The sequence below is a fragment of the Thamnophis elegans genome, chromosome 17, assembly GCF_009769535.1.
Source record: "Thamnophis elegans isolate rThaEle1 chromosome 17, rThaEle1.pri, whole genome shotgun sequence".
Classification (NCBI taxonomy): domain Eukaryota; kingdom Metazoa; phylum Chordata; class Lepidosauria; order Squamata; family Colubridae; genus Thamnophis; species Thamnophis elegans.
The window spans coordinates 10,921,987-10,944,036 of NC_045557.1; the positions used below are offsets into that span (position 1 = coordinate 10,921,987).

General features: G+C 46.8%; 3 protein-coding genes across 3 annotated transcripts; 1 reads left to right on the forward strand and 2 right to left on the reverse strand.

Annotated features, from left to right (window-relative positions):
- Positions 1–439: 439 nt before the first annotated feature.
- On the reverse strand, positions 440–5,313 carry LOC116520039 (cystatin-like). Its single transcript, XM_032234178.1, has 3 exons — positions 5,041–5,313; positions 4,507–4,632; positions 440–819 (listed from the first exon to the last, which is right to left on the reverse strand). Exons 1-3 carry the CDS (start codon positions 5,263–5,265, stop codon positions 742–744), a joined length of 429 nt encoding a protein of 142 aa, XP_032090069.1. The 5' UTR covers positions 5,266–5,313; the 3' UTR covers positions 440–741.
- A 1,310-nt stretch (positions 5,314–6,623) lies between these two features.
- On the reverse strand, positions 6,624–8,052 carry LOC116520215 (cystatin-like). The gene is made up of 3 exons (XM_032234362.1): positions 7,828–8,052; positions 7,294–7,419; positions 6,624–6,904 (listed from the first exon to the last, which is right to left on the reverse strand). Exons 1-3 carry the CDS (start codon positions 8,050–8,052, stop codon positions 6,827–6,829), a joined length of 429 nt encoding a protein of 142 aa, XP_032090253.1. The 3' UTR covers positions 6,624–6,826.
- A 10,026-nt stretch (positions 8,053–18,078) lies between these two features.
- On the forward strand, positions 18,079–20,484 carry LOC116520227 (cystatin-like). The gene is made up of 3 exons (XM_032234377.1): positions 18,079–18,303; positions 19,082–19,207; positions 20,131–20,484. Exons 1-3 carry the CDS (start codon positions 18,079–18,081, stop codon positions 20,206–20,208), a joined length of 429 nt encoding a protein of 142 aa, XP_032090268.1. The 3' UTR covers positions 20,209–20,484.
- The last annotated feature ends 1,566 nt before the right edge of the window (positions 20,485–22,050 follow it).

The following is a 22,050-nucleotide window of genomic DNA, read 5'->3' on the forward strand; positions in this document are numbered from 1 at the left end:
ACATATTCTTAAAAACCTCCAGTGTTGCAGCATTCACAACTTCTGGAGGCAAATTGTTCCATGGGTTAATTGTTCTAACTGTCAGGAAATTTCTTAGTTCTAAGTTGTTTCTCTCCTTGATTAGTTTCCACCCATTGCTTCTTGTTCTACCCTCAGCTGCTTTGGAGAATAGCTGGACTCCCTCTTCTTTGGGGCAGCCCCTGAGATATTGGAAGATTGCTATCATGTCTCCCCTGGTCCTTCTTTTCATTAAACTAGACATATACCCAGTTCCTGCAACCGATCTTGATATGTTTTAGCCTCCAGTCCCCTAATCCTCTTTGTTGCTCTTCTCTGCACTCCTGTTTTCTTGAAGAACCCATAGTGTCATCGTGCTGTGGGTGTGAAAATAGGAAGGCTGGATGGGATTTGGACAAGAAAGGAACACACGCCTGGACATCATGATGATAGCTTTATTAAGACTAACCGGATTAACAAAATCTTGATTCGTCTTCCCAAAGAGGATAGAAAAGGGGATGGAATTGAGGAGCGGGAAAAAGGTCCCCCATGTATGTCATGGGACAATTCCAGAAACTCAGAAAAGGTGAATTTGGACTTCAACGAATCATTTCATTCATGATTTGCGAATGGCCACTCATGGGATCTTCTTTGGAAGAAACCAGGCTGCGCCCAAGAGGTCACTTGGCAGAATGATTTGCCTGCGTTGTTCTCGGCCCGTGAGGTCCACCTCGGTCATCCAGATTACAAACAGCTCGAGCCTACCACCTGTGTCTCCTTCAGCCAAGGACGGGACCAGACCTGAAAGTTGCAGGTCACTTTCTGGAAGGGAACAAAAGAGAAATACCCAGAGGGTCAGTGCTTAAAGTAGATTTAGGGTGTATCAACTCTGTTAAAATTTTTGGAATCAAATTACATGTGCTGACAACATGTTGTTCTGAGCCAGGCTTCCCCCAAAAGCACGAGGAAAGCTGACATGTAAATGTTTTCCAAATGAGGTGCTGTGCAAGTAAAGTCTGGGCACAGAGTCTCTGAGATTCATGGACAGATCTTCACACTCCTGAAATGAACTAATGAATTGTTGGACCATAAGGAAGTGCTGAGCACCGAAGAATGGAGGCCTTTGAACTCTGGTACAGGAGAAGACTCCTGCAAGTCCCTTGCATGGCAAGGCCATCCAACTGGTCAGTCCTAGAGGAGATCAACCCTGGCTGCTCTTTAGAAGGCCAGATCCTGAAGAGGAAACTCAAAAGCTTTGGCCACCTGATGAGAAGGAAGAAGGACTCCCTGGAGAAGAGCCTCATGCTGGGAATGATGGAGGGCAAAAGAAGAAGAAGGGAACGGCAGAGAAGGAGGGGGATGGATGGAGTCACCTAAGCAGTCAGCCAGAGCTTCAATGGACTCCAGAGGAAGGTAGAGGACAGGAAGGCCTGAAGGAACATTGTCCATGGGGTCGCGATGAGCAATGTTCCCTCTAATTTTTTTTCAGTGTGTGCGGAAAAGTATAGTGTTTGAGCGGCACATTTTCATGTCTGAGCACCTGAATTTTTTTCACAGATGTTTCACAGAGCAATTGATTTATAGGATCCGAATTGGAATGGAGGAAAATGGTTGTGTGTGTGTGTTTGAGTGAGTGAGCGAGGGTTCCGGTAAGGGAACTGTGCCTATTTAGAAAAAAAGGTAAATTATTGCAAACATGATATATGTTTCTAGAGAGAGAGGTGGGGGGGGAGAGAGAGAGGGAGAGAGGGAGGGAGGGAGGGAGGGAGAGAGAGAGAGAGAGAGTATCCCTCCTTCCTTCAGCCCAACACACTCTCGCTGGCATCCCAACCAGACGAGAGGGACTGCAGAGGGTCTCCCTGAGTTTAGGGCAGCGAGTCAGGGCTGGGCCAGCTTGGGCACCGCAGAAAAGCAGTGGCAGCCAAAAGGGGAAGGGCAGGAACAGCCTGAAGCCACCCCCACACCAGCTAGAGAGGGTGCTGTGACAGCCGCCCAGGACGAGGGGACGGCGGTGGCCAGGATGGGCAAGGGCTGCCCACCCTCCCCACCCAAGCGGGCTTCTTGCACAGCTCCAGCCGGCATCTCTCCTGGGGATCCGTGGTCCAGAGCGCTGCCACTTCCAGCGGGATATATTCTGCCAGGCCCTCGGCGGCGTCTTTAGGCGGGGATCTCACCTGCCCGCCAGCAGCTCCTCCAGCGTCCCGTCTGGAAGCAGCAGCACAACGGTCGCCGTTACCAGGGGCAAAGGGGTGGCGGTGGCGAGAACAGGCGAGTGCCACCCCTTCCCCTTCCCCAACATTGGCTGTTGCGCTTCCGCTTCCATTAGCAACGTGGTTGTTAAGTGAATTGCTGCAGTTTTTAAATTAGTAATGCAGTTGTTAAGTGAATCACTGCCATTTTTAAATTAGTAACACGGTTGTTAAGTGAATCACTGCAGTTTTTACATTTGTAACACGGTTGTTAAGTGTATCGCTGCAGTTTTCAAATTATTAACACGGTTGTTAAGTGAATTACTGCAGTTTTTAAATTAGGATCACGGTTGTTAAATGAATGGCTGCAGTTTTTAAATTAGTAACACGGTTGTTAAGTGAATCACTAGTTCTTAAATTAGTAACATGGTTGTTAACTGAATTGCTGCAGTTTTTAAATTAGTAATGCTGTTGTTAAGTGAATCATTGAAGTTTTTAAATTAGTAACACGGTTGTTAAGTGAATCACTAGTATTTAAATTACTAACACGGTTGTTAAGTGAATTGCTGCAGTTTTTAAATTAGTAATGTGGTTGTTAAGTAAATCACTGCACTTTTTAAAGTAGAAACATGGTTGTTAAGTGAATCATTACAGGTTTTAAATTAGTAACATGGTTGTTAAGTGAATCATTGCAGTTTTTAAATTAGTAACACGCTTGTTAAGTGAATCACTAATTTATAAATTAGTAACACGGTTGTTAAGTGAATCACTAGTTTTTAAATTAGTAACAGGGTTGTTAAGTGAATCACTGCAGTTTTTAAATAATGCAGTTGTTAAGTGAATCACTAATTTATAAATCAACATGGTTGTTAAGTGAATCACTAGTTTTTAAATTAGTAGCAGGGTTGTTAAGTGAATCACTAGTTTTTAAATTATTAACACAGTTGTTAAGTGAATCACTGCAGTTTTTAAATTAGTAATGCAGTTGTTAAGTGAATCACAAGTTTTTAAATTGGTAACAGGGTTGTTAAGTGAATCACTGCAGTTTTCAAATTAGTAACACGCTTGTTAAGTGAATCAGAGTTGGAAGAGACCTTAGAGGTCATGTAGTCCAACCCCTCCCCTCCCCAAGCCGGAGAGCCTACAGTGTAGGCGGGGCCAGGGCTGCAGGCAGCGGCGAACAGGAAGGGAAGCGAATGCCAGCCAGCATCCCTGCCTTCTTCCTCCGAGAGCCGCTTCTTTGCCAGCCTCTCAGCTGATCGGTGCCAGGCAGCCCCCGTGACACACGGACCCTTTGCTGCCGCGGGGAGATCCGGGGGCGAGGAGGGAAAAGGCGTCCCGAGCAGAAGTTTCCCTTCTCCTCCCCTTCCCCCCGCTGACTTCTCCCCAGCAGCCTCGTCTCCAGCCGCAGCAGCCCTGGCGGCTCCCAGGGAGACTGAAAGGGGCGCAGCGCTCTCCCAACCGCCGAGGAAGGCAGAGGAGCCGGCCCTGGGCTGTTGGGAGAAGCGCCCCAACCCTCCCTTCCCTTTGGCAGCCGCCTGGCAGAACGGGGAGATTTCTGACATTCTGCAGCTGGAACCAGCCCAGCGCCCTGCGCACATCGGCCGCCCGGGACCCCCGAGGCTCACCACCACCGTCTCCGGAAGCACCCACGGCCTCCCGGAGAAGCCGGACGTGGCTCCAGGGAAGCCCCCGGAGGCTGCAGGGGGCAAGAAACGCCCCCAAAGGGCCACCTGCAAGTTCGGACATGATCTGTCTCTGACTTCCAGAGGGCATCTAGGAGGGCGGGGAGGCTGTTTCTGCCCCCCCCCCCCCCCGGCTTCAGGAAAGTCTTTGGGGAGAGGAAGACCGTGCGTTTTGTGTGTGTGTGTGTGCGCGTGTGTGTGTGACATGCGCATGCGCAGTTGGTTAGGGAATTGAGTGGACACGTGGGGGACCAATGGGAATTCTCCCTTCTGCAGCGTCATCGGTCTCCGGGCAGAGTTTTCCTTGATTTCACCAATCAGAAATCAGAGTTCAGAAAGGAGGGAAGGGGGATATTTCCAGTCACATTTAAAGATATTAAAAAACACTGCGCTGCACTTTGAAACTTGTGCGCGGTGTTTCTTTGTTACCTGCGCGGCCGCTCACGCGCGCAGCTTAGAGGGAACGCTGGCGATGAGTCGGACACCACTTTGCAACTAACAACAACAAATGAATAGAAATCATCCATGCTAAGCATTAAAACTTGGTTTAGAGAAGTGGTTGCTAAGCTGAGATGAGGCAGATTTCATCAATCCAGCTGCAAAAATATAACCAGCATTTTGGCATCTAATCTCACCTCTCTCTGATCTTGTGGAGCCAGTTCACATTTCTGGATCTCGCTGAATGTCATTGGCCCAATGCTCTTTTCACACACGGTTTTCCCCACTTCCACCGTAAGAATGTATTTCACACCTGCAACCACCTGGATTTAAAAAATAGGTACCACGAGAATTAGGTAATTGCAGCAAAAATAGGAAGGATACATACCTTACGAACCGTGCTTAATTTCACTACTTGCAACCCTGGAAGGATTATATTCCCTGTTTTCCCGAAAATAAGACCTCCCTGCATAATAAGCCCTCCCCAAAAATATTGGAGCACAGCAGCAGCCATGAGGTGACCACGCTCACTGCTTCCTGCACCTCAAAAAGAATAAGACCTCCCCAAAAATAAGACCAAGTGCTTCTTTCGGGGGTCGAAAGAAAAGAAGACCCTGTCTTATTTTCGGGGAAGTAAGATAGTTTCAGAGCAAGAAGATCAGTTTGTCAGGAAATATTCCTTTACTAAACAGAGTTTGCCCACCTTCCCTGATGGTCTCTCACACACATACCTGGGACTTTGCCTTCACAATTCTCAGCTCCTTGAAATAATTGGCGTTTTGGCTGCCCTTGTTGTATTGCTCCACGGCGAAAGCGGCGGCTTCCTTCACCCCCTCATTTGTGACGGGTATTTTGATAATGCCCCCAGGTACTACCGTCTCCTGCAGCAGCACCGAGGGCAGCAGCAGGAGGGAGCAGAGGAGGAAGAGAGGGCAAGACATCTGGGAGCGCGCCATGAGGCTGGTGAGAGAGAGAGAGAGACTGGCAAGGGCGCAAGCAGAGCAATCAGCCTACCCCGACAGTCGCACTGAACCGAACCTGGCACGGTGGGGACAGATATAGTCCAGGGAGGGCAGCAAATCCTGGGAACGTTTGCAGATCCTTATCTGCCTCTTATTTGCCCATCAAGATTTGCCCAGAGGTCAAGTGTGAATTATCGTCAATAATGGGGAGATATCTGCCTCTTATTTGCCCAGAAGTCAAGTGTGAATTATTGTCAATAATGGGGAGATATCTGCCTCTTATTTGCCCATCAAGATTTGCCCAGAGGTTAAGTGTGAATTATTGTCAATAACGGGGAGATAAGAGCTGCGTTCACATGACCTGCTGATCCCACCCTGAGATAGCCAACACACCCAGGACTTAACCCCATTCCGCCTCGTTTGCTGCCTTAACTGAGATTCGATTAACCATTCTGCACCGAGTTGCCAGCCAATTCACTACCGGTTCGCTAGTGCTCGCCTGCCCACTCATGTGCAACGCTTCTGCGCATGGGGAGGGGCGTCCGGGCGGGTGGGCGGGGCCTCCCGCCACCCCCACTACCGGTTCGGCTGAACTGGAATGAACTAGGAGCATCCCACCTCTGATTCCGCATGGTCTACACTTTACAACAATCCAACGTAACACATAGAATAATCCATGGTAGTGCTTATACTAATTCACAGTAGTGAGCAGGGGGTTGGACTAGAAGACCTCCAAGCTCCCTTCCAGCTCTATTCTGGTTGGTTGGTTGTTCCAGGAAGGGAAAGAAAAGGAGAAGAGGAAAAGCTACTCTTGAAAAGCATGACTTAATCAAGATGTGCAGCATTCACAACTTCTGGTGGCAAATTGTTCTACTGATTAATTGTTCTCACTTTCAGGAAATTTGTCCTCAGTTCTAAGTTGCTTCTCTCCTTGATTAGTTTCCACCCATTGCTTCTTGTCCTGCCTTCAGGTGCCTTGGAGAATAGCTTGACTCCCTCTTCTTTGGGGCAGCCCCTGAGATATTGGAAGACTGCTATCCTGTCTCCCCTGGTCCTTCTTTTCATTAAACTACACACACCCCAGTTCCTGCAACTGTTCTTCCGATGTTTTAGCCTCCAGTCCCCTAATCTTCTTCCTTGCTCTTCTCTGCACTCCTGTTTTCTTGACCAAGCCGTAGTGTCATCGTTCTGTGGGTGTGAAAATAGGAAGGCTGGATGGGATTTGGACAAGAAAGGAACACACGCCTGGACATCATGATGATAGCTTTATTAAGACTAACCGAATTAACAAAATCTTGATTCGTCTTCCCAAAGAGGATAGAAAAGGGGATGGAATTGAGGAGCGGGAAAACGGTCCCCCATGTATGTCATGGAACAATTCCAGAAACTCAGAAAAGGTGAATTTGGACTTCAACGAATCATTTCATTCATGATTTGCGAATGGCCACTCATGGGATCTTCTTTGGAAGAAACCAGGCTGCGCCCAAGAGGTCACTTGGCAGAATAATTTGCCTGCGTTGTTCTCAGCCCGTGAGGTCCACCTCGGTCATCCAGATTACAAACAGCTCGAGCCTACCACCTGTGTCTCCTTCAGCCAAGGACGGGACCAGACCTGAAAGTCGCAGGTCAGTTTCTGGAAGGGAACAAAAGAGAAATACCCAGAGGGTCAGTGCTTAAAGTAGATTTGGGGTGTATCAACTCTGGTAAAATTCTTGGAAACAAATTAAATGTGCTGACAAAAATGCTGTTCTGACCTAGACTTCCCCAAAAAGCCCCAGACAGAGTCCTGGTCCCGACAAAATCCCTTTTGTTAAATGAATGTGAATTCCCCTCATTCACCATCAGCAAAGGCCTGGTAAACAGTCTTTCAAAGGAGTATTTATGACCACAGACCTTATCTAGCTTGGAAAGCAGACATGTAAATGTTTTCCAAATGAGGTGCTATGCAAAGAAAGTCTGGGCACAGAGTCTCTGAGATTCACGGACAGATCTTCACACTCCTGAAATGGCATCTAATCTCACCTCTCGCTGATCTTGTGGAGCCAGTTCACATTCCTGGATCTCGCTGAATGTCATTGGCCCATTGCTCTTTTCACACACGGTTTTCCCCACTTCCACCGTAAGATAGTATTTCACACCTGCAACCACCTGGATTTAAAAAATAGGTACCACGAGAATTAGGTAATTGCAGCAAAAATAGGAAGGATACATACCTTACGAACCGTGCTTAATTTCACCACTTGCAACCCTGGAAGGATTATATTCCCTGTTTTCCCGAAAATAAGCCCTCCCCACATAATAAGCCCTCCCCGAAAATATTGGAGCACAGCAGCAGCCATGAGGTGACCATGCTCACTGCCTCCTGCACCTCAAAAAGAATAAGACCTCCAAAAAAATAAGGCCAAGTGCTTCTTTTGGGGGTCAAAAGAAAAGAAGGCCCTGTCTTATTTTCGGGGAAGTCTGGTAGTTTGAGAGCAAGAAGATCAGTTTGTCAGGAAATAATCCTTTACTAAACAGAGTTTGCCCACCTTCCCTGATGGTCTCTCACACACATACCTGGGACTTTGCATTCACAATTCTCAGCTCCTTGAAATAGTTGGCGTTTTTGCTGTCCTTGTTGTATTGTTCCACGGCGAAAGCAGCGGCTTCCTTCACCCCCTCACCTGTGACAGGTACTTCGACAACGCCCCCAGGCATTCCCACCTCCTGCAGCAGCACCGAGGGCAGCAGCAGGAGGGAGCAGAGGAGGAAGAGAGGGCAAGACATCTGGGAGCACGCCATGAGGCTGGTGAGAGAGAGAGAGAGACTGGCAAGGGCACAAGCAGAGCAATCAGCCTACCCCGACAGTCGCACTGAACCGAACCTGGCACGGTGGGGACAGATATAGTCCAGGGAGGGCAGCGAAGCCTGGTAACGTTTGCAGATCCTTATCTGCTGCTTATTTGCCCATCAAGATTTGCCCAGAGATCAAATGTGAATTATTGTCAATAACGGGGAGATAAGAGCTGCGTTCACATGACCTGCTGATCCAACCCTGAGATAGCCAACACACCCAGGACTTAACCCCATTCCGCCTCGTTTGCTGCCTTAACTCCTTAAGAAGCCTTCTCTGGACCCAGCTATCCTTAAAAACTACCGAACAGTCTCCAACCTCCCTTTTGTAGGGAAGGTTGTTGAGAAGGTGGTGGCCTTTCAACTCCAACGGACCTTGGATGAAGCAGATTATCTAGACCCTTTTCAGTCTGGTTTCAGGCCTTGTTACTGCACCGAAACTGCTTTGGTCGCGCTGACCGATGATCTCTGGCGGGCCAGGGATAGAGGACACTCCTCTATCCTGGTGCTCCTTGACCTCTCAGCGGCCTTCGATACCATCGACCATGGTATCCTTCTGTGACGGCTGGAAGACGTGGGAGTGGGAGGCACCATTATATGGTGGTTCTCCTCTTACCTCTCGGGCAGGTCGCAGTCAGAGTTGGTTGGAGGACAGAGGTCGAACCCTAGGACCCTTAAATATGGGGTGCTGCAGGGCTCGGTCTTGTCCCCCCTCCTATTTAATATCTACATGAAGCCACTGGGTGAGATCATTCGCCAGCAAGGGATTAAATACCACCAATACGTGGATGATACCCAGTTGTATCTCTCCGCCCCGTGCCAACTCAGTGTAGCAGTGGAAGTGATGTGCCAGTGCTTGGAGGCTGTCAGGGCCTGGATGGGAGTGAACAAGCTTGCATTCCATCCTGACAAGACCGAGTAGCTATTGATGCTGCCTCCCAAGGATAGTCCAGATATTCCATCCTTTAACCTGGGGGGTGAAATCTTACACCCCTCAGAGAAGGCCCGCAACTTGGGTGTCCTCCTGGACTCGCAGCTGACACTAGAACATCATCTGTCAGCTGTGACCAGGGGGGCTTTTGCCCAGGTTCGCCTGGTGCACCAGTTGCGGCCCTACCTGGACTGGGAGGCACTTCAAATGGTCACTCACGCCCTCGTCACCTCAAGGCTTGATTACTGTAACACGCTCTACATGGGGCTGCCCCTGAAAAGTGTTCGGAGACTACAATTGGTCCAGAATGCAGCCGCGTGAGCGATATCGGGTATACCTAGATACACCTAGATACACCCATGTCACACCTATCCTCTGCGAGCTGCACTAGCTCCCTATCGGTCTCCGAAAACGAACACGCTTCAAGGTGCTGGTTATCACCTTTAAAGCCCTACATGGCTTAGGACTCGGATATCTGCAAGACCATCTTCTGCCACATACCTCCCAACGTCTGATAAGATCTCACAGGATGGGCCTTCTCCGGGTGCTGTCGACCGGACAATGCCAGCTGGCGACTCCTCCGGGGAGGGCCTTCTCTGTAGCTGCTCCGGCCCTGTGGAACGATCTTCCCCCAGAGATCCGGATCCTTCCCACTCTCTCGGCCTTCCAAAAGGCCACAAAAACCTGGCTATTCCGGCAGGCCTCGGGGTGTTGACCTCATAAATGAGGTCCAGCCCCACTTAGATTGAGTGTATGATGTGTTGCTTTTTAAATCTGTTTTTTTCTTTCTTTATTTTTAACTTTTTATCTTTTTAGTCCTGTATTTTGGAGTCCTTCGGGATTGGGCGGCATATAAATTCATTAAATTTACAATTTACAATTTAAATTTAACTGAGATTAGACTAACCATTCTGCACCGAGTTGCCAGCCAATTCACTACCGGTTCGCTGGTGCTCGCCTGCCCACTCATGTGCAACGCTTCTGCGCATGGGGAGGGGCGTCCGGGTGGGTGGGCGGGGCCTCCCGCCGCCCCCACTACCAGTTCAGCTGAACTGGAACGAACCCGGAGTATCCCACCTCTGATTCCGCAGGGTTTACACTTTACAACAATCCAACGTAACACATAGAATAATCCATGGTAGTGCTTATACTAATTCACAGTAGTGAGCAGGGGGCTGGACTAGAAGACCTCCAAGTTCCCTTTCAGCTCTATTCTGGTTGGTTGGTTGGTTGTTCCAGGAAGGGAAAGAAAAGGAGAAGAGGAAAAGCTACTCTTGAAAAGCATGACTAGGCAGGCTAAGAAATCAATCAGAACAGCGCTGGAAGGGACTTTGGAGGTCTTCTAGTCCAGCCCCCTACTCAAGCAGGAGACCATATACCATTTCAGAGAAACAACTGCCCAATCTCTTCTTAAAAACCTCCAGTGATGGAGGGCCCACGATTTTTGGTGCCAAGCTGTTCCACTGGTTCATTGTTCTGACTCTTAGGAAGTTCCTCCTTCATTCCAGGTTGAATCTCTCCTTGATTAGTTTCCAACCATTGTTTCTTGTCCTCTGGTGCTTTGGAGAATGATTTGACAACCCCTCTTCCTTGTGGCAGCCCCTCAAATACTGGAACACTGTTATCATGTCCTCCCCTAGTCCTTCTTTTCCCTCGATTGGCCAGATCCGAATCCTGCAGCCCTTCCTCGTATGTTTTGGTCTCCAGGCCTTTGATCATCTCAGTTGCTCTTCTCTGCACTTTTTCCAAAGCCTCAACCTCTTTTTTGCAACGTGGGGACCAAAACTGGATGCAGCATTCCAGGTGTGGCCTTCCTCAGGATAATCATGGTTCTTGTTTTTGCAAAGGCCAACCTCACCTGCAGCTGCCATGGTACACCTGGGCCGCCTTAGCCAACGGGTAACACCCATTTTACCATTGGGACTTCTGTGTCTTCTTTATGGTTTTCAGATCGAAATCCTGCCTCTCTTGGCCGCGAGAAGCCTTCACATGAAACTGGACCATGGTTTGTTTGAACCCAGGCATTTTTCTTCGCAAACCATGGTTTACAGCTGTGTGGTTGGAGTGGATTAATACAGTGAAACGTGGTTAGGCTAGAAAGCCATGCTAATAAAGTGATCGAGCCAATTATTGTAGCTGGTTGAGATTAATTCAGAAACCCACATCTTAGCATGAGGTGCCAAGCGGATATTTCAGCCAGCAGGAATAATGTTCTCGCTGTGCAGAATAACTTTATTTCCACATCCTATTCTCCTTGAGCTTTGCACCACATTACAAATAAGATGTGGAGACTCTACAAAAGAGTGCCGAGAAGAGCAACCAGGATGGGTAGGAGACTGGAGGGTAAAACATACAATGAACGGTTGCAGGAATTGGGAATTTTTAGTTTAATGAAAAGAAGGATCCTATTTTTCTACTTGCGTTTTTTACCTGCTTCCGAACTGCTAGGTTGGCAGAAACTGGCACCAGTCACAGGAGCTCACTCTGTTAGGCGGCGCTGGGGATTCGAACTGCTGAACTGCCGACCTTTCCTGATCGACAAGCCCAGTGTCTTAGCCCCTGAGCCACCATGTTCCTGTAAAGAGAATAACTGAATCATAAAACATTGTGAGATCACTCTAGTCAATTTGCATCTTCAACCAAGATAAGGACCCGGATTGTTGTTGGGGGCAATATGCTGACTCTGTAAACCTCTTAGAGAGGGCTGAAAGCCCTATGAAGCGGTATATAAGTCTAACTGCTATTGCTATAATGCAAAAAAGGCTTGCATCTAAATTCTTCCAAAAGGAAGCATCTGATGTTCTTCCACCCTGTCAGGAATGGCTTGAAGCATTTATTAAAGGCATTCTGCATTTCAGAGCACAATCAAATTGTTAATCATACTTTAGCCCTTACGGGAAGAGCTCTAAATCCTCCTTTTTAAGAAGACATTGGATGGCTGCCTAACAACTTTCTATATTATTCAACGCCCCTTGTGTTCATATTGGCCACACAAGGGATTAAAAGATTTCATTTTGGCCGGGAAGATGTTGTGCATTACAGGACTAGCAAAGTCCCTGTAGATATTATTGCCTGATATTATGGTGGGGGTGGGAGTGCTATTAGGAAGCTTTGATTAAACATGAAATAGCCAGTGAAACATGAAACCATGAAATGTGAAACAGCCTGTGATGGAAGAAGGAGGACATGAGTTCCTGAAAACATCCCTGGTGAATTCGGTGGACGGTGCCACTTCTTGGTTAACACTTGTAAAATAGGCCGTGACCCGACAAATGCGCGGACAACAAAAGCGCGCCGAGAAAACCGCGGCGCTAAAACCGCGATGTCAAAAGCGCGCCGACAGAAGCGCGATTTAAGTTAAGGTAAGGTTTAGGGTTAGGTTTAGGGTTAGGTTTAGAGTTAGGTTTAAGGTTACGGTTACAGCGCGCTTCTGTCGGCACGCTGTTGTCGGCGCGCTTCAGCGCTCATTCGTCGGCGCGGTTTTGTCGGCGCGGTTTTGTCACCGCGGTTTAGTCAGACGCGCTTTTGTCGTTTGCGCATTTGTGGTGGAACCAAATAGGCATATTGGCATCCTTCCGTCTCAAAAGACGATGGGATCGTGTTCTGGAAAGAGGTCTTAATGCAGCATCTGGTGTGGCTAAAAGGCCCAATTGGGGAGTGGCAATCCATCCAACACTGAGGGCAGATACGTTCTGTCCTTCGCCCAGAGCCCAGATTTCGCTGGTTCTGGAACGGCCTCTTTGCCTCGGCTTGCCGAACAAGCATCTCTCCAAATCAGTGACGTGCGGTGAGTTTTATGGCTGGTGAGGCAGCTTTTTAGACTTGTGGACTTCAACTCCCAGAATTCCACAGCCAGGCATGCTCAGTTACAGGAGGCGAGAGAACATGTGCCTCATTTGCATAAGGAATTCTTCACTTTTTAACCCTTGGTTAACTCTTAAAAGGCAAAAAATTCCTTATGCAAAATTCCTTATTCTCTGGCCTCCTCCTATAGTTAACACTAAGCACTGTTCCAAGTCACTGTTACTTAGAATCTGGTAGCAACTACCTTGGCTTTAATTATTTTTTAAAAATTCTTTAAAATTCTTTCCTTTTCCTCATGACTGGTGAGGCCACGTCTCCCCTGCCTCTAGTGACTGCACGTCCCTGCTCCGAATTGGAGAAGGCCATGCTATGTCTTTAGCCTCCAAGCTGAACTATCAATAGCAATAGCAGTTAGACTTATATACCGCTTCATAGGGCTTTCAGCCCTCTCTAAGCGGTTTACAGAGTCAGCATATCGCCCCCAACAACAATCCGGGTCCTCATTTTACCCACCTCGGAAGGATGGAAGGCTGAGTCAACCCTGAGCCAGTGAGATTTGAACAGCCGAACTGCCGAACTAGCAGTCAGCTGAAGTAGCCTGCAGTGCTGCATTTAACCACTGCACCACCTCGGCTCTCAGAGGTCAAGGTTTCCCCGCTCTTAATGTCCATTCCCAAGGCCTTTAGATCCCTCTTGCAGATATCCTTGTATCGCAGCTGTGGTCTCCCTCTGGGGCGCTTTCCCTGTACTAATTCTCCGTGGAGGAATCCGACCATCGGCCATTCTCACGACATGCCCAAGCCAGCATAGACGTCACTATTCCGATAGTGTGTACATGCTAGAGATTCCAGAAAGTTCCAACACTGCGCTATTTGGCCGTGCCAGATGAGGTCAAGAATACGTCGGAGATTTGGTGATATAATGTATAACCTTAAGAACATATTACAATGATATGTTGTTGTTGGTAAATAATTTTAATAAGGGAATAATTAAAAATTGGAATATATATATGTAGCGACTATTTAGAATATTTTGCTGAAAAATGAAGGAATAAGATTTCTGTTTGAAGGTATGAGGTACAAGGATAACAATGAACGTAAGCATACCTGATAGTTGATTGGTGGAATTATGTATAATGGAAAATAGTGATATATAAATATAAATGGTTGGTAAAAAATCTTTTCTTTCACATGGGGATTATATAAAGGTATACTGTTATCAAATAGATAATCAAGAATGTAAGGGAACTGTTCTGTCCCCCCTTCACGGCTCTTAACAAACGGCAAGACAAATAAACTTAAAAGGAACTTTCTTTATCAGTTCTCAGTTCAAACTGGCTTCGAGCCCAAAAATAACAGAAATACAGTCTCTTTCAAGCAGATAACAGAATACAAAACAACTCTTACAGGCAATGCACTTCTTCCAAAGTCTCCACGAATCAGGGTTACAGGAAACACCAAAGCACTTATCCAAGTGTATGAAGCAATGTTGTACGCACGAAGGAATGTTGACTTCTGCGACTAGGCGTGGCAGCATCTGTCCTTTTATCTCCAAACCTGCCTCTAACAAGCCCCAGGTGCATAATGAATCTTGTATCCCAAAAAGACTCACAGCAGACATCTGCTGAGTCACAACAGGGAACTATGATTTATTGGGGGAAAAAATACTAATCGTAATTGAACATATACTGTACAATGAAAGTGAGGTATTTAGTTGTACTAGATGAAAAATCTGTGATGGTAAATGTTATTCGAGAATATGGATGTTAAAACACCTGTAACCAAACGACATGCTGTATGTGATGATGCTTTTTTTTGTTCTGTTTTTTTTAATTGTTGTCTGTATGTGTTGTCCGTGTAATAAAAATAAAAATTTTATATATATATAAAAAAAGAATACATCAGAGACAGCGCCTGTGGAAGCTGTTCAACTTTCTCTCCTCCTGCCGTACATCAAGGGTCCAACTGCAGTAGAGGAATATGCTAAATAAATCTAATATTAATCTAATCTGGTCTTGAAAAGTCAGCAGAACCAATTCAATATCCCCCTTATTGTGGATTTACTATTAGAGTTTGGGTCACTGTATGTCTTACTTACTCCAGAGAGTAAAAAGAAGATCCATTTTGTCTGTCATTTTGGCAAAAAATGGCAGCAACCGAGAGCCAGAATGAGTTTCCTACAACATCTTGAGCCAAGACATGGCATACATATAATCCTTTCCAAGTTCTGGCCACAGATCACAGTATTAGGAAAGAAAAGAGCCATTGGCAACTTCAAATATTGCTATCAAGATATTTTATCACCAAATATTGCCCGAATAACACATTGGAATGATAAATATTGCCTAAGAAGTATCTAAGAGTAAGTACACGCCACTTGCTATGATTTATCCCCCACACCTGACATGCTTTATAACCATGATTGATGTGAAATTGGAGGAGTCTTACAATCCTTTCCAAGTTTCAGGCACAAATTACAGAAATAGAAAAGGCCATTGACAACTTCAAATAGTGCATTAATCAAAATATTTTAACATCAAATATTGTCCAAGTGACAAATATTGGAATGATAAACATTGCATAAGAAGTACTTAAATTTAAAAGTTCACAATTATTGGTTCAGGCCAAACACCTGTGATTTTCCACTACCTGCATCAGATATAGGATTACGCCCGATGTGACATTGAAGGCACCGTCGTTCAGCAACCTTAGAACTGTGATGTGGATACCAAAGCTAAGGTTGAGAGAGCTGTCGGGGGGCGGGGGAGTGCTTTTGGTTATCGTAATTTTGTGAAAAACTTCAAATTTGGTTTATCCCTTTGGAGTAAGATTCAAACAGAGAGCAGATAATGTCATAGAAGTCCTCTGAAATTCATTGTTGGTCTTTAGAGGAATTGATTTCAATTCCCATCATCCCTTGGCAAATGTATCTTGTCTTTTTATGCACACTGAGAGTTTATGCATCAAAGACAAATTCCTTGTGTGTCCAATCCCACTTGGCCAATAAAGAATTCTATTCTATTCTATTCTATTTTATTCTAGTCCATTCCATTCCATTCCATTCCAATTTCTATTCTATTCTATTCTAATCCTATTCTATACTATGCTATTCTATTCTATCTTAATCATATTCCATTCTATCTTAATCATATTCTATTCTATCTTAATTTCACTTCTCATCCAAGTAACTTCTTCAGCTCTGACTGGATGGTGGATAAATTATGTTTTATGATTCAGTTATTCTCTTTACAGGAATATGGTGGCTCAGGGACTAAGACACTGAGCTTGTCGATCAGAAAGGTCGGCAGTTCAGCGGTTCGAATCCCCAGCGCCGCCTAACGGAGTGAGCTCCTGTGACTGGTGCCAGTTTCTGCCAACCTAGCAGTTCGGAAGCAGGTAAAAAACGCAAGTAGAAAAATAGGATTCTTCTTTTCATTAAACTAAACATCCCCAATTCCTGCAACCGTTCATCGTACGTTTTACCCTCCAGTCTCCTACCCGTCCTGGTTGCTCTTCTCGGCACTCCTTTCTAGAGTCTCCACATCTTTTTTGTAATGTGGTGTAAAGCTCAAGGACAATAGGATGTGGAAATAAAGTTATTCTGCACAGCGAGAACATTATTCCTGCTGGCTGAAATATCCGCTTGACACCTCATGCTAAGATGTGGGTTTCTGAATTAATCTCAACCAGCTACAATAATTGGCTCGATCACTTTATTAGCATGACTTTCTAGCCTAACCAGGTTTCACTGTATTAATCCACTCCAACCACACAGCTGTCAATCATGGTTTGCCAAGAAAAATGCCTGGGTTCAAACAAACCATGGTCCAGTTTCATGTGAAGGCTTCTCGCAGCCAAGAGAGGCAGGATTTCGATCTGAAAACCATAAAGAAGACACAGAAGTCCCAATGGTAAAATGGGTGTTACCCGTTGGCTAAGGCGGCCCAGGTGTACCATGGCAGCTGCAGGTGAGGTTGGCCTTTGCAAAAACAAGAACCATTGTTATCCTGAGGAAGGCCACACCTGGAATGCTGCATCCAGTTTTGGTCCCCACGTTGCAAAAAAGAGGTTGAGGCTTTGGAAAAAGTGCAGAGAAGAGCAACTGAGATGATCAAAGGCCTGGAGACCAAAACATACGAAGAAGGGCTGCAGGATTCGGGTCTGGCCAATCGAGGGAAAAGAAGGACTAGGGGAGGACATGATAACAGTGTTCCAGTATTTGAGGGGCTGCCACAAGGAAGAGGGGTTGTCAAATCATTCTCCAAAGCACCAGAGGACAAGAAACAATGGTTGGAAACTAATCAAGGAGAGATTCAACCGGGAATGAAGGAGGAACTTCCTAAGAGTGAGGACAATTAACCAGTGCAACAGCTTGGCACCAAAAATCGTGGGTCCTCCATCACTGGAGGTTTTTAAGAAGAGATTGGGCAGTTGTTTGTCTGAAAGGGTAAATGGTCTCCTGCTTGAGTAGGGGGCTGGACTAGAAGACCTCCAAAGTCCCTTCCAGCGCTGTTCTGATTGATTTCTTAGCCTGCCTCGTCATGCTTTTCAAGAGTAGCTTTTCCTCTTCTCCTTTTATTTCCCTTCCTGGAACAACCAACCAATCAGAATAGAGCTCCAAGGGAACTTGGAAGTCTTCTAGTCCAACCCCCTGCTCACTACTGTGAATTAGTATAAGCACTACCATGGATTATTCTATGTGTTACGTTGGATTGTTGTAAAGTGTAAACCCTGCGGAATCAGAGGTGGGATACTCCTGGTTCCTTCCAGTTCAGCCGAACCGGTAGTGGGGGCGGCGGGAGGCTCCGCCCACCTGCCCGGACGCTCCTGCCCATGCGCAGAAGCGTTGCACATGAGCGAGCAGGCGAACACCAGCGAACCGGTAGTGAATTGGCTGGCAACTCGGTGCAGAATGGTTAGTCTAATCTCAGTTAAGGCAGCAAACGAGGCGGAATTGGGTTAAGTCCTGGGTGTGTTGGCTATCTCAGGGTGGGATCAGCAGGTCATGTGAACGCAGCTCTTATCTCCCCGTTATTGACAATAATTCATATTTGATCTCTGGGCAAATCTTGATGGGCAAATAAGAGGCAGATAAGGATCTGCAAACGTTCCCAGGCTTCGCTGCCCTCCCTGGACTATATCTGTCCCCACCGTGCCACATTCGGTTCAGTGCGACTGTTGGGGTAGATTGCTTGCTCTGCTTGTGCCCTTGCCAGTCTCTCTCTCTCTCTCACCAGCCTCATGGCGCGCTCCCAGATGTCTTGCCCTCTCTTCCTCCTCTGCTTCCTCCTGCTGCTGCCCTCGGTGCTGCTGCAGGAGATGGGCATAGTAGGGGGCGTTTCTGACGTGCCCGTCACAAATGAGGGGGTGAAGGAAGCCGCCGCTTTCGCCGTGGAGCAATACAACAAGGGCAGCCAAAACGCCAACTATTTCAAGGAGCTGACAATTGTGAAAGCAAAGGCCCAGGTATGTGTGTAAGAGACCATCGGGGAAGGTGGGCAGCCTCAGCGGGTCAGTGGGGTCCTTGATAGGCCCCGAGCTTGATTCTTTTCTTGAAGACATCTCATTATCAAGCTAGATAACGTCATCAATGCACTGGTTTTGGGGAAGGGCTCTGGAAACAATGGAGGGGATAATGGAGGGATAATGGGCTGGAGGAAATTTAGGGGTAGGTGTTGCAAGGACGGACTCTCATGCAGAGGTCTTCAAACTTGGCAACTTTAAGACTTGTGGACTTCAACTCCCAGGATTCTTCCGCCAGCAGGGAGTTGAAGTCCACAAGTCTTAAAGTTGCCAAGTTTGAAGACTTCTGCTCTAATGTCTCTTGAGAAAGTTGTAAACTGAAAGGACACATATCTGTTTGGTAACAGAATTTTTCCTGCCGAACTGATTTTCTTGCTCTCAAACTACCGTAATAAGACAGGGCCTTATTTTCTTTTGACTCCCGAAAGAAGCCTTATTTTCGGGGAGGTCTTATTATTTTTGAGGTGCAGGAGGTGGTGAGTGTGGTCACCTCATGGCTGCTGCTGTGTTGCAATATTTTTGAAGGAGGGCTTATTTTAGCACATGCGTTCAAAAGCCCGCTTGGGCTTATTATGCGGGGAGGTCTTATTTTTGGGAAAACAGGGAATATAATCCTTCCAAGGTTGCAACTAGTGAAATTAAGCACGGTTCGTAAGGTATGTATCCTTCCTATTTTTGCTGCAATTACCTAATTCTCGTGCTACCTATTTTTTAAATCCAGGTGGTTGAAGGCATGAAATATATTCTTACGGTGGAAGTGGGGAAAACCGTGTGTGAAAAGAGCAATGGGCCAATGACATTCAGCGAGATCCAGGAATGTGAACTGGCTCCACAAGATCAGAGAGAGGTGAGATTAGATGCCAAAATGCTGGTTATATTTTTGCAGCTGGATTGATGAAATCTGCCTCATCTCAGCTTAGCAACCACTTCTCTAAACCAAGTTTTAATGCTTAGCATGGATGATTTCTATTTCTATTCATTTGTTGTTGTTAGTTGCAACAACATGGTGTCCAACTCATTGCGACCCCATGGACAACGTTCCTCCAAGCCTACCTGTTCCCTACCATCCTCGGGAGTCCATTGAAGCTCACGCCGACTGCTTCAGTGACTCCATCCAGCCCCCTCCTTCTCTATCGTCCCCTTCTTCTTCTTTTGCCCTCCATTGTTCCCAGCATGAGGCTCTTCTCCAGGGAGTCCTTCTTCCTTCTCATCAGGTGGCCAAAGCTTTTGAGTTTCCTCTTCAGGATCTGGCCTTCTAAAGAGCAGCCAGGGTTGATCTCCTCTAGGACTGACCAGTTGGATGGCCTTGCAGACCAAGGGACTCACAGGAGTCTTCTCCAGCCCCAGAGTTCAAAGTCCTCCATTCTTTGGCACTCAGCCTTCCTTATGGTCCAACAATTCATTAGTACATTTCAGGAGTGTGAAGATTTGTCCATGAATCTCAGAGACTCTGTGCCCAGACTTTCCTTGCACAGCACCTCATTTGGAAAACATTTACGAGCTAGATAAGATCTGTGGTCATAAATACTCCTTTGAAAGACTGTTTACCAGGCCTTTGCTGACGGTGAATGAGGAGAATTCACATTCATTTAACAAAAGGGATTTTGTCGGGACCAGGACTCTGTCTGGGGCTTTTGGGGGAAGTCTAGGTCAGAACAACATTTTTTTCAGCACATTTAATTTGTTTCCAAGAATTTTAACAGAGTTGATACACCCTAAATCTACTTTAAGCACTGACCCTCTGGGTATTTCTCTTTTGTTCCCTTCCAGAAACTGACCTGCGACTTTCAGGTCTGGTCCCGTCCTTGGCTGAAGGAGACACAGGTGGTAGGCTCGAGCTGTTTGTAATCTGGATGACCGAGGTGGACCTCACGGGCTGAGAACAACGCAGGCAAATCATTCTGCCAAGTGACCTCTTGGGTGCAGCCTGGTTTCTTCCAAAGAAGATCCCATGAGTGGCCATTCGCAAATCATGAATGAAATGATTCGTTGAAGTCCAAATTCACCTTTTCTGAGTTTCTGGAATTGTCCCATGACATACATGGGGGACCTTTTTCCCGCTCCTCAATTCCATCCCCTTTTCTGTCCTCTTTGGGAAGACGAATCAAGATTTTGTTAATCCGGTTAGTCTTAATAAAGCTATCGTCATGATGTCCAGGCGTGTGTTCCTTTCTTGTCCAAATCCCATCCAGCCTTCCTATTTTCACACCCACAGCACGATGACACTATGGGTTCTTCAAGAAAACAGGAGTGCAGAGAAGAGCAAGGAAGAGGATTAGGGGCCTGGAGGCTAAAACATATGAACAACGGTTGCAGGAACTGGGGATGTCTAGTTTAATGAAAAGAAGGACCAGGGGAGACATGATAGCAGTCTTCCAATATCTCAGGGGTTGCCCCAAAGAAGAGGGAGTCAAGCTATTCTCCAAAGCAGCTGAGGGTAGAACAAGAAGCAATGGGTGGAAACTAATCAAGGAGAGAAACAACTTAGAACTAAGAAATTTCCTGACAGTTAGAACAATTAACCCGTGGAACAACTTGCCTCCAGAAGTTGTGAATGCTGCAACACTGGAGGTTTTTAAGAATATGTTGGATAGCCATTTGTCTGAAGTGGTGTAGGGTTTCCTGCCTAAGCAGGGGGTTGGACTAGAAGACCTCCAAGGTCCCTTCCAACTCTGTTATTTTATATTCTAAAGCTTCTCACTAGAAAGACTTGCTTTGTCCAGCTGGGGGGAAATCGAGGTCTTCCAGGGGCTTTTGCTCTTCCATCTGTCATGGCTTCATCTCTCCTATTCAAGCGTCATCAGCTGACAGCCTGACATTAGCAACTGGGGAGGGGAAGACTGGAGTCTCAGGAAGGAGGAGGGGGTATGGAAGCCCAGCTGAGCCTTGTGAGACGTTCCGGACAGCCAAGTTAAACCATGATATGCAGAACTGGGAACGGAGCCCCTGTTTCCTAAACAATATACAAAGCCCTGATTGGACATTTGCAGATAACTGGGGATGGCAGGGAGGGAAAAGGGAACTTCCTTTGTGTTGTTTGCACGGGAAAAGCCCAGATTCAGCTTTGCTTCTTCTGCAACCATTTAAGCTTCCGTACTCTTGGCAGAAACAAACGGCCAGGAGTCTTTCTCTGGTAGGTGACGGAGTGGGACCGTTGACATCATGTGGTCCTTTTCGACCCATGACGGTCCCACCTTCGAGGAAGAGAGGCCATCAGAGTTTAACAGATGAACAGAGTTGGAAGGGACCTTCGAGGCCATCTAGTCCAACCCCCCGCCGCCCAAGCAGAAGACCCTGCACCATTTCTGACAGATGGCAGTCAGTCTCTTCTTGAAAGCCTCCAGGGATGAAGCTCCCACAACTTCTGAAGGCAACTTCTGTTCCATGGGTTGATTGTTCTCACGGTCAGGAAACTCCTCCTTGTTTCCAGGTGAATCTATCCTTGGTCAGTTTCCATCCATTCTTCCTTGTCTGGCCTTCAAAGGTGCTTTGGAGAACAGCTTGACCCCCTTCGGCCCTTCCTCCTCTCTGTGGCAGCCCCTCAAATATTGGAGGATGCTCTCCTGCCTACCTGGTCTTCTCTTATCCTAGATCAGCCATGCCCAGTTCCTGGAACGTCCATAATAGGTTTTGGCTCCAGGCCTTTGACCATCTTAGTTAGATTCAGATTAACAGAGTTGGAAGGACCTT

Bases quoted from the DNA above. Each gene is read 5' to 3' on its own strand.
- LOC116520039 (XM_032234178.1), bottom strand. From the start codon at position 5,265: ATGGCGCGCTCCCAGATGTCTTGCCCTCTCTTCCTCCTCTGCTCCCTC. The intron at 4,633-5,040 runs GTATGTGTGTGA...TTTTAAATCCAG, and splicing joins TTGTGAAGGCAAAGTCCCAG to GTGGTTGCAGGTGTGAAATA. The intron at 820-4,506 runs GTGAGATTAGAT...GTTCCCTTCCAG, and splicing joins CTCCACAAGATCAGAGAGAG to AAAGTGACCTGCAACTTTCA.
- LOC116520215 (XM_032234362.1), bottom strand. From the start codon at position 8,052: ATGGCGTGCTCCCAGATGTCTTGCCCTCTCTTCCTCCTCTGCTCCCTC. The intron at 7,420-7,827 runs GTATGTGTGTGA...TTTTAAATCCAG, and splicing joins TTGTGAATGCAAAGTCCCAG to GTGGTTGCAGGTGTGAAATA. The intron at 6,905-7,293 runs GTGAGATTAGAT...GTTCCCTTCCAG, and splicing joins CTCCACAAGATCAGCGAGAG to AAACTGACCTGCGACTTTCA.
- LOC116520227 (XM_032234377.1), top strand. From the start codon at position 18,079: ATGGCGCGCTCCCAGATGTCTTGCCCTCTCTTCCTCCTCTGCTTCCTC. The intron at 18,304-19,081 runs GTATGTGTGTAA...TTTTAAATCCAG, and splicing joins TTGTGAAAGCAAAGGCCCAG to GTGGTTGAAGGCATGAAATA. The intron at 19,208-20,130 runs GTGAGATTAGAT...GTTCCCTTCCAG, and splicing joins CTCCACAAGATCAGAGAGAG to AAACTGACCTGCGACTTTCA.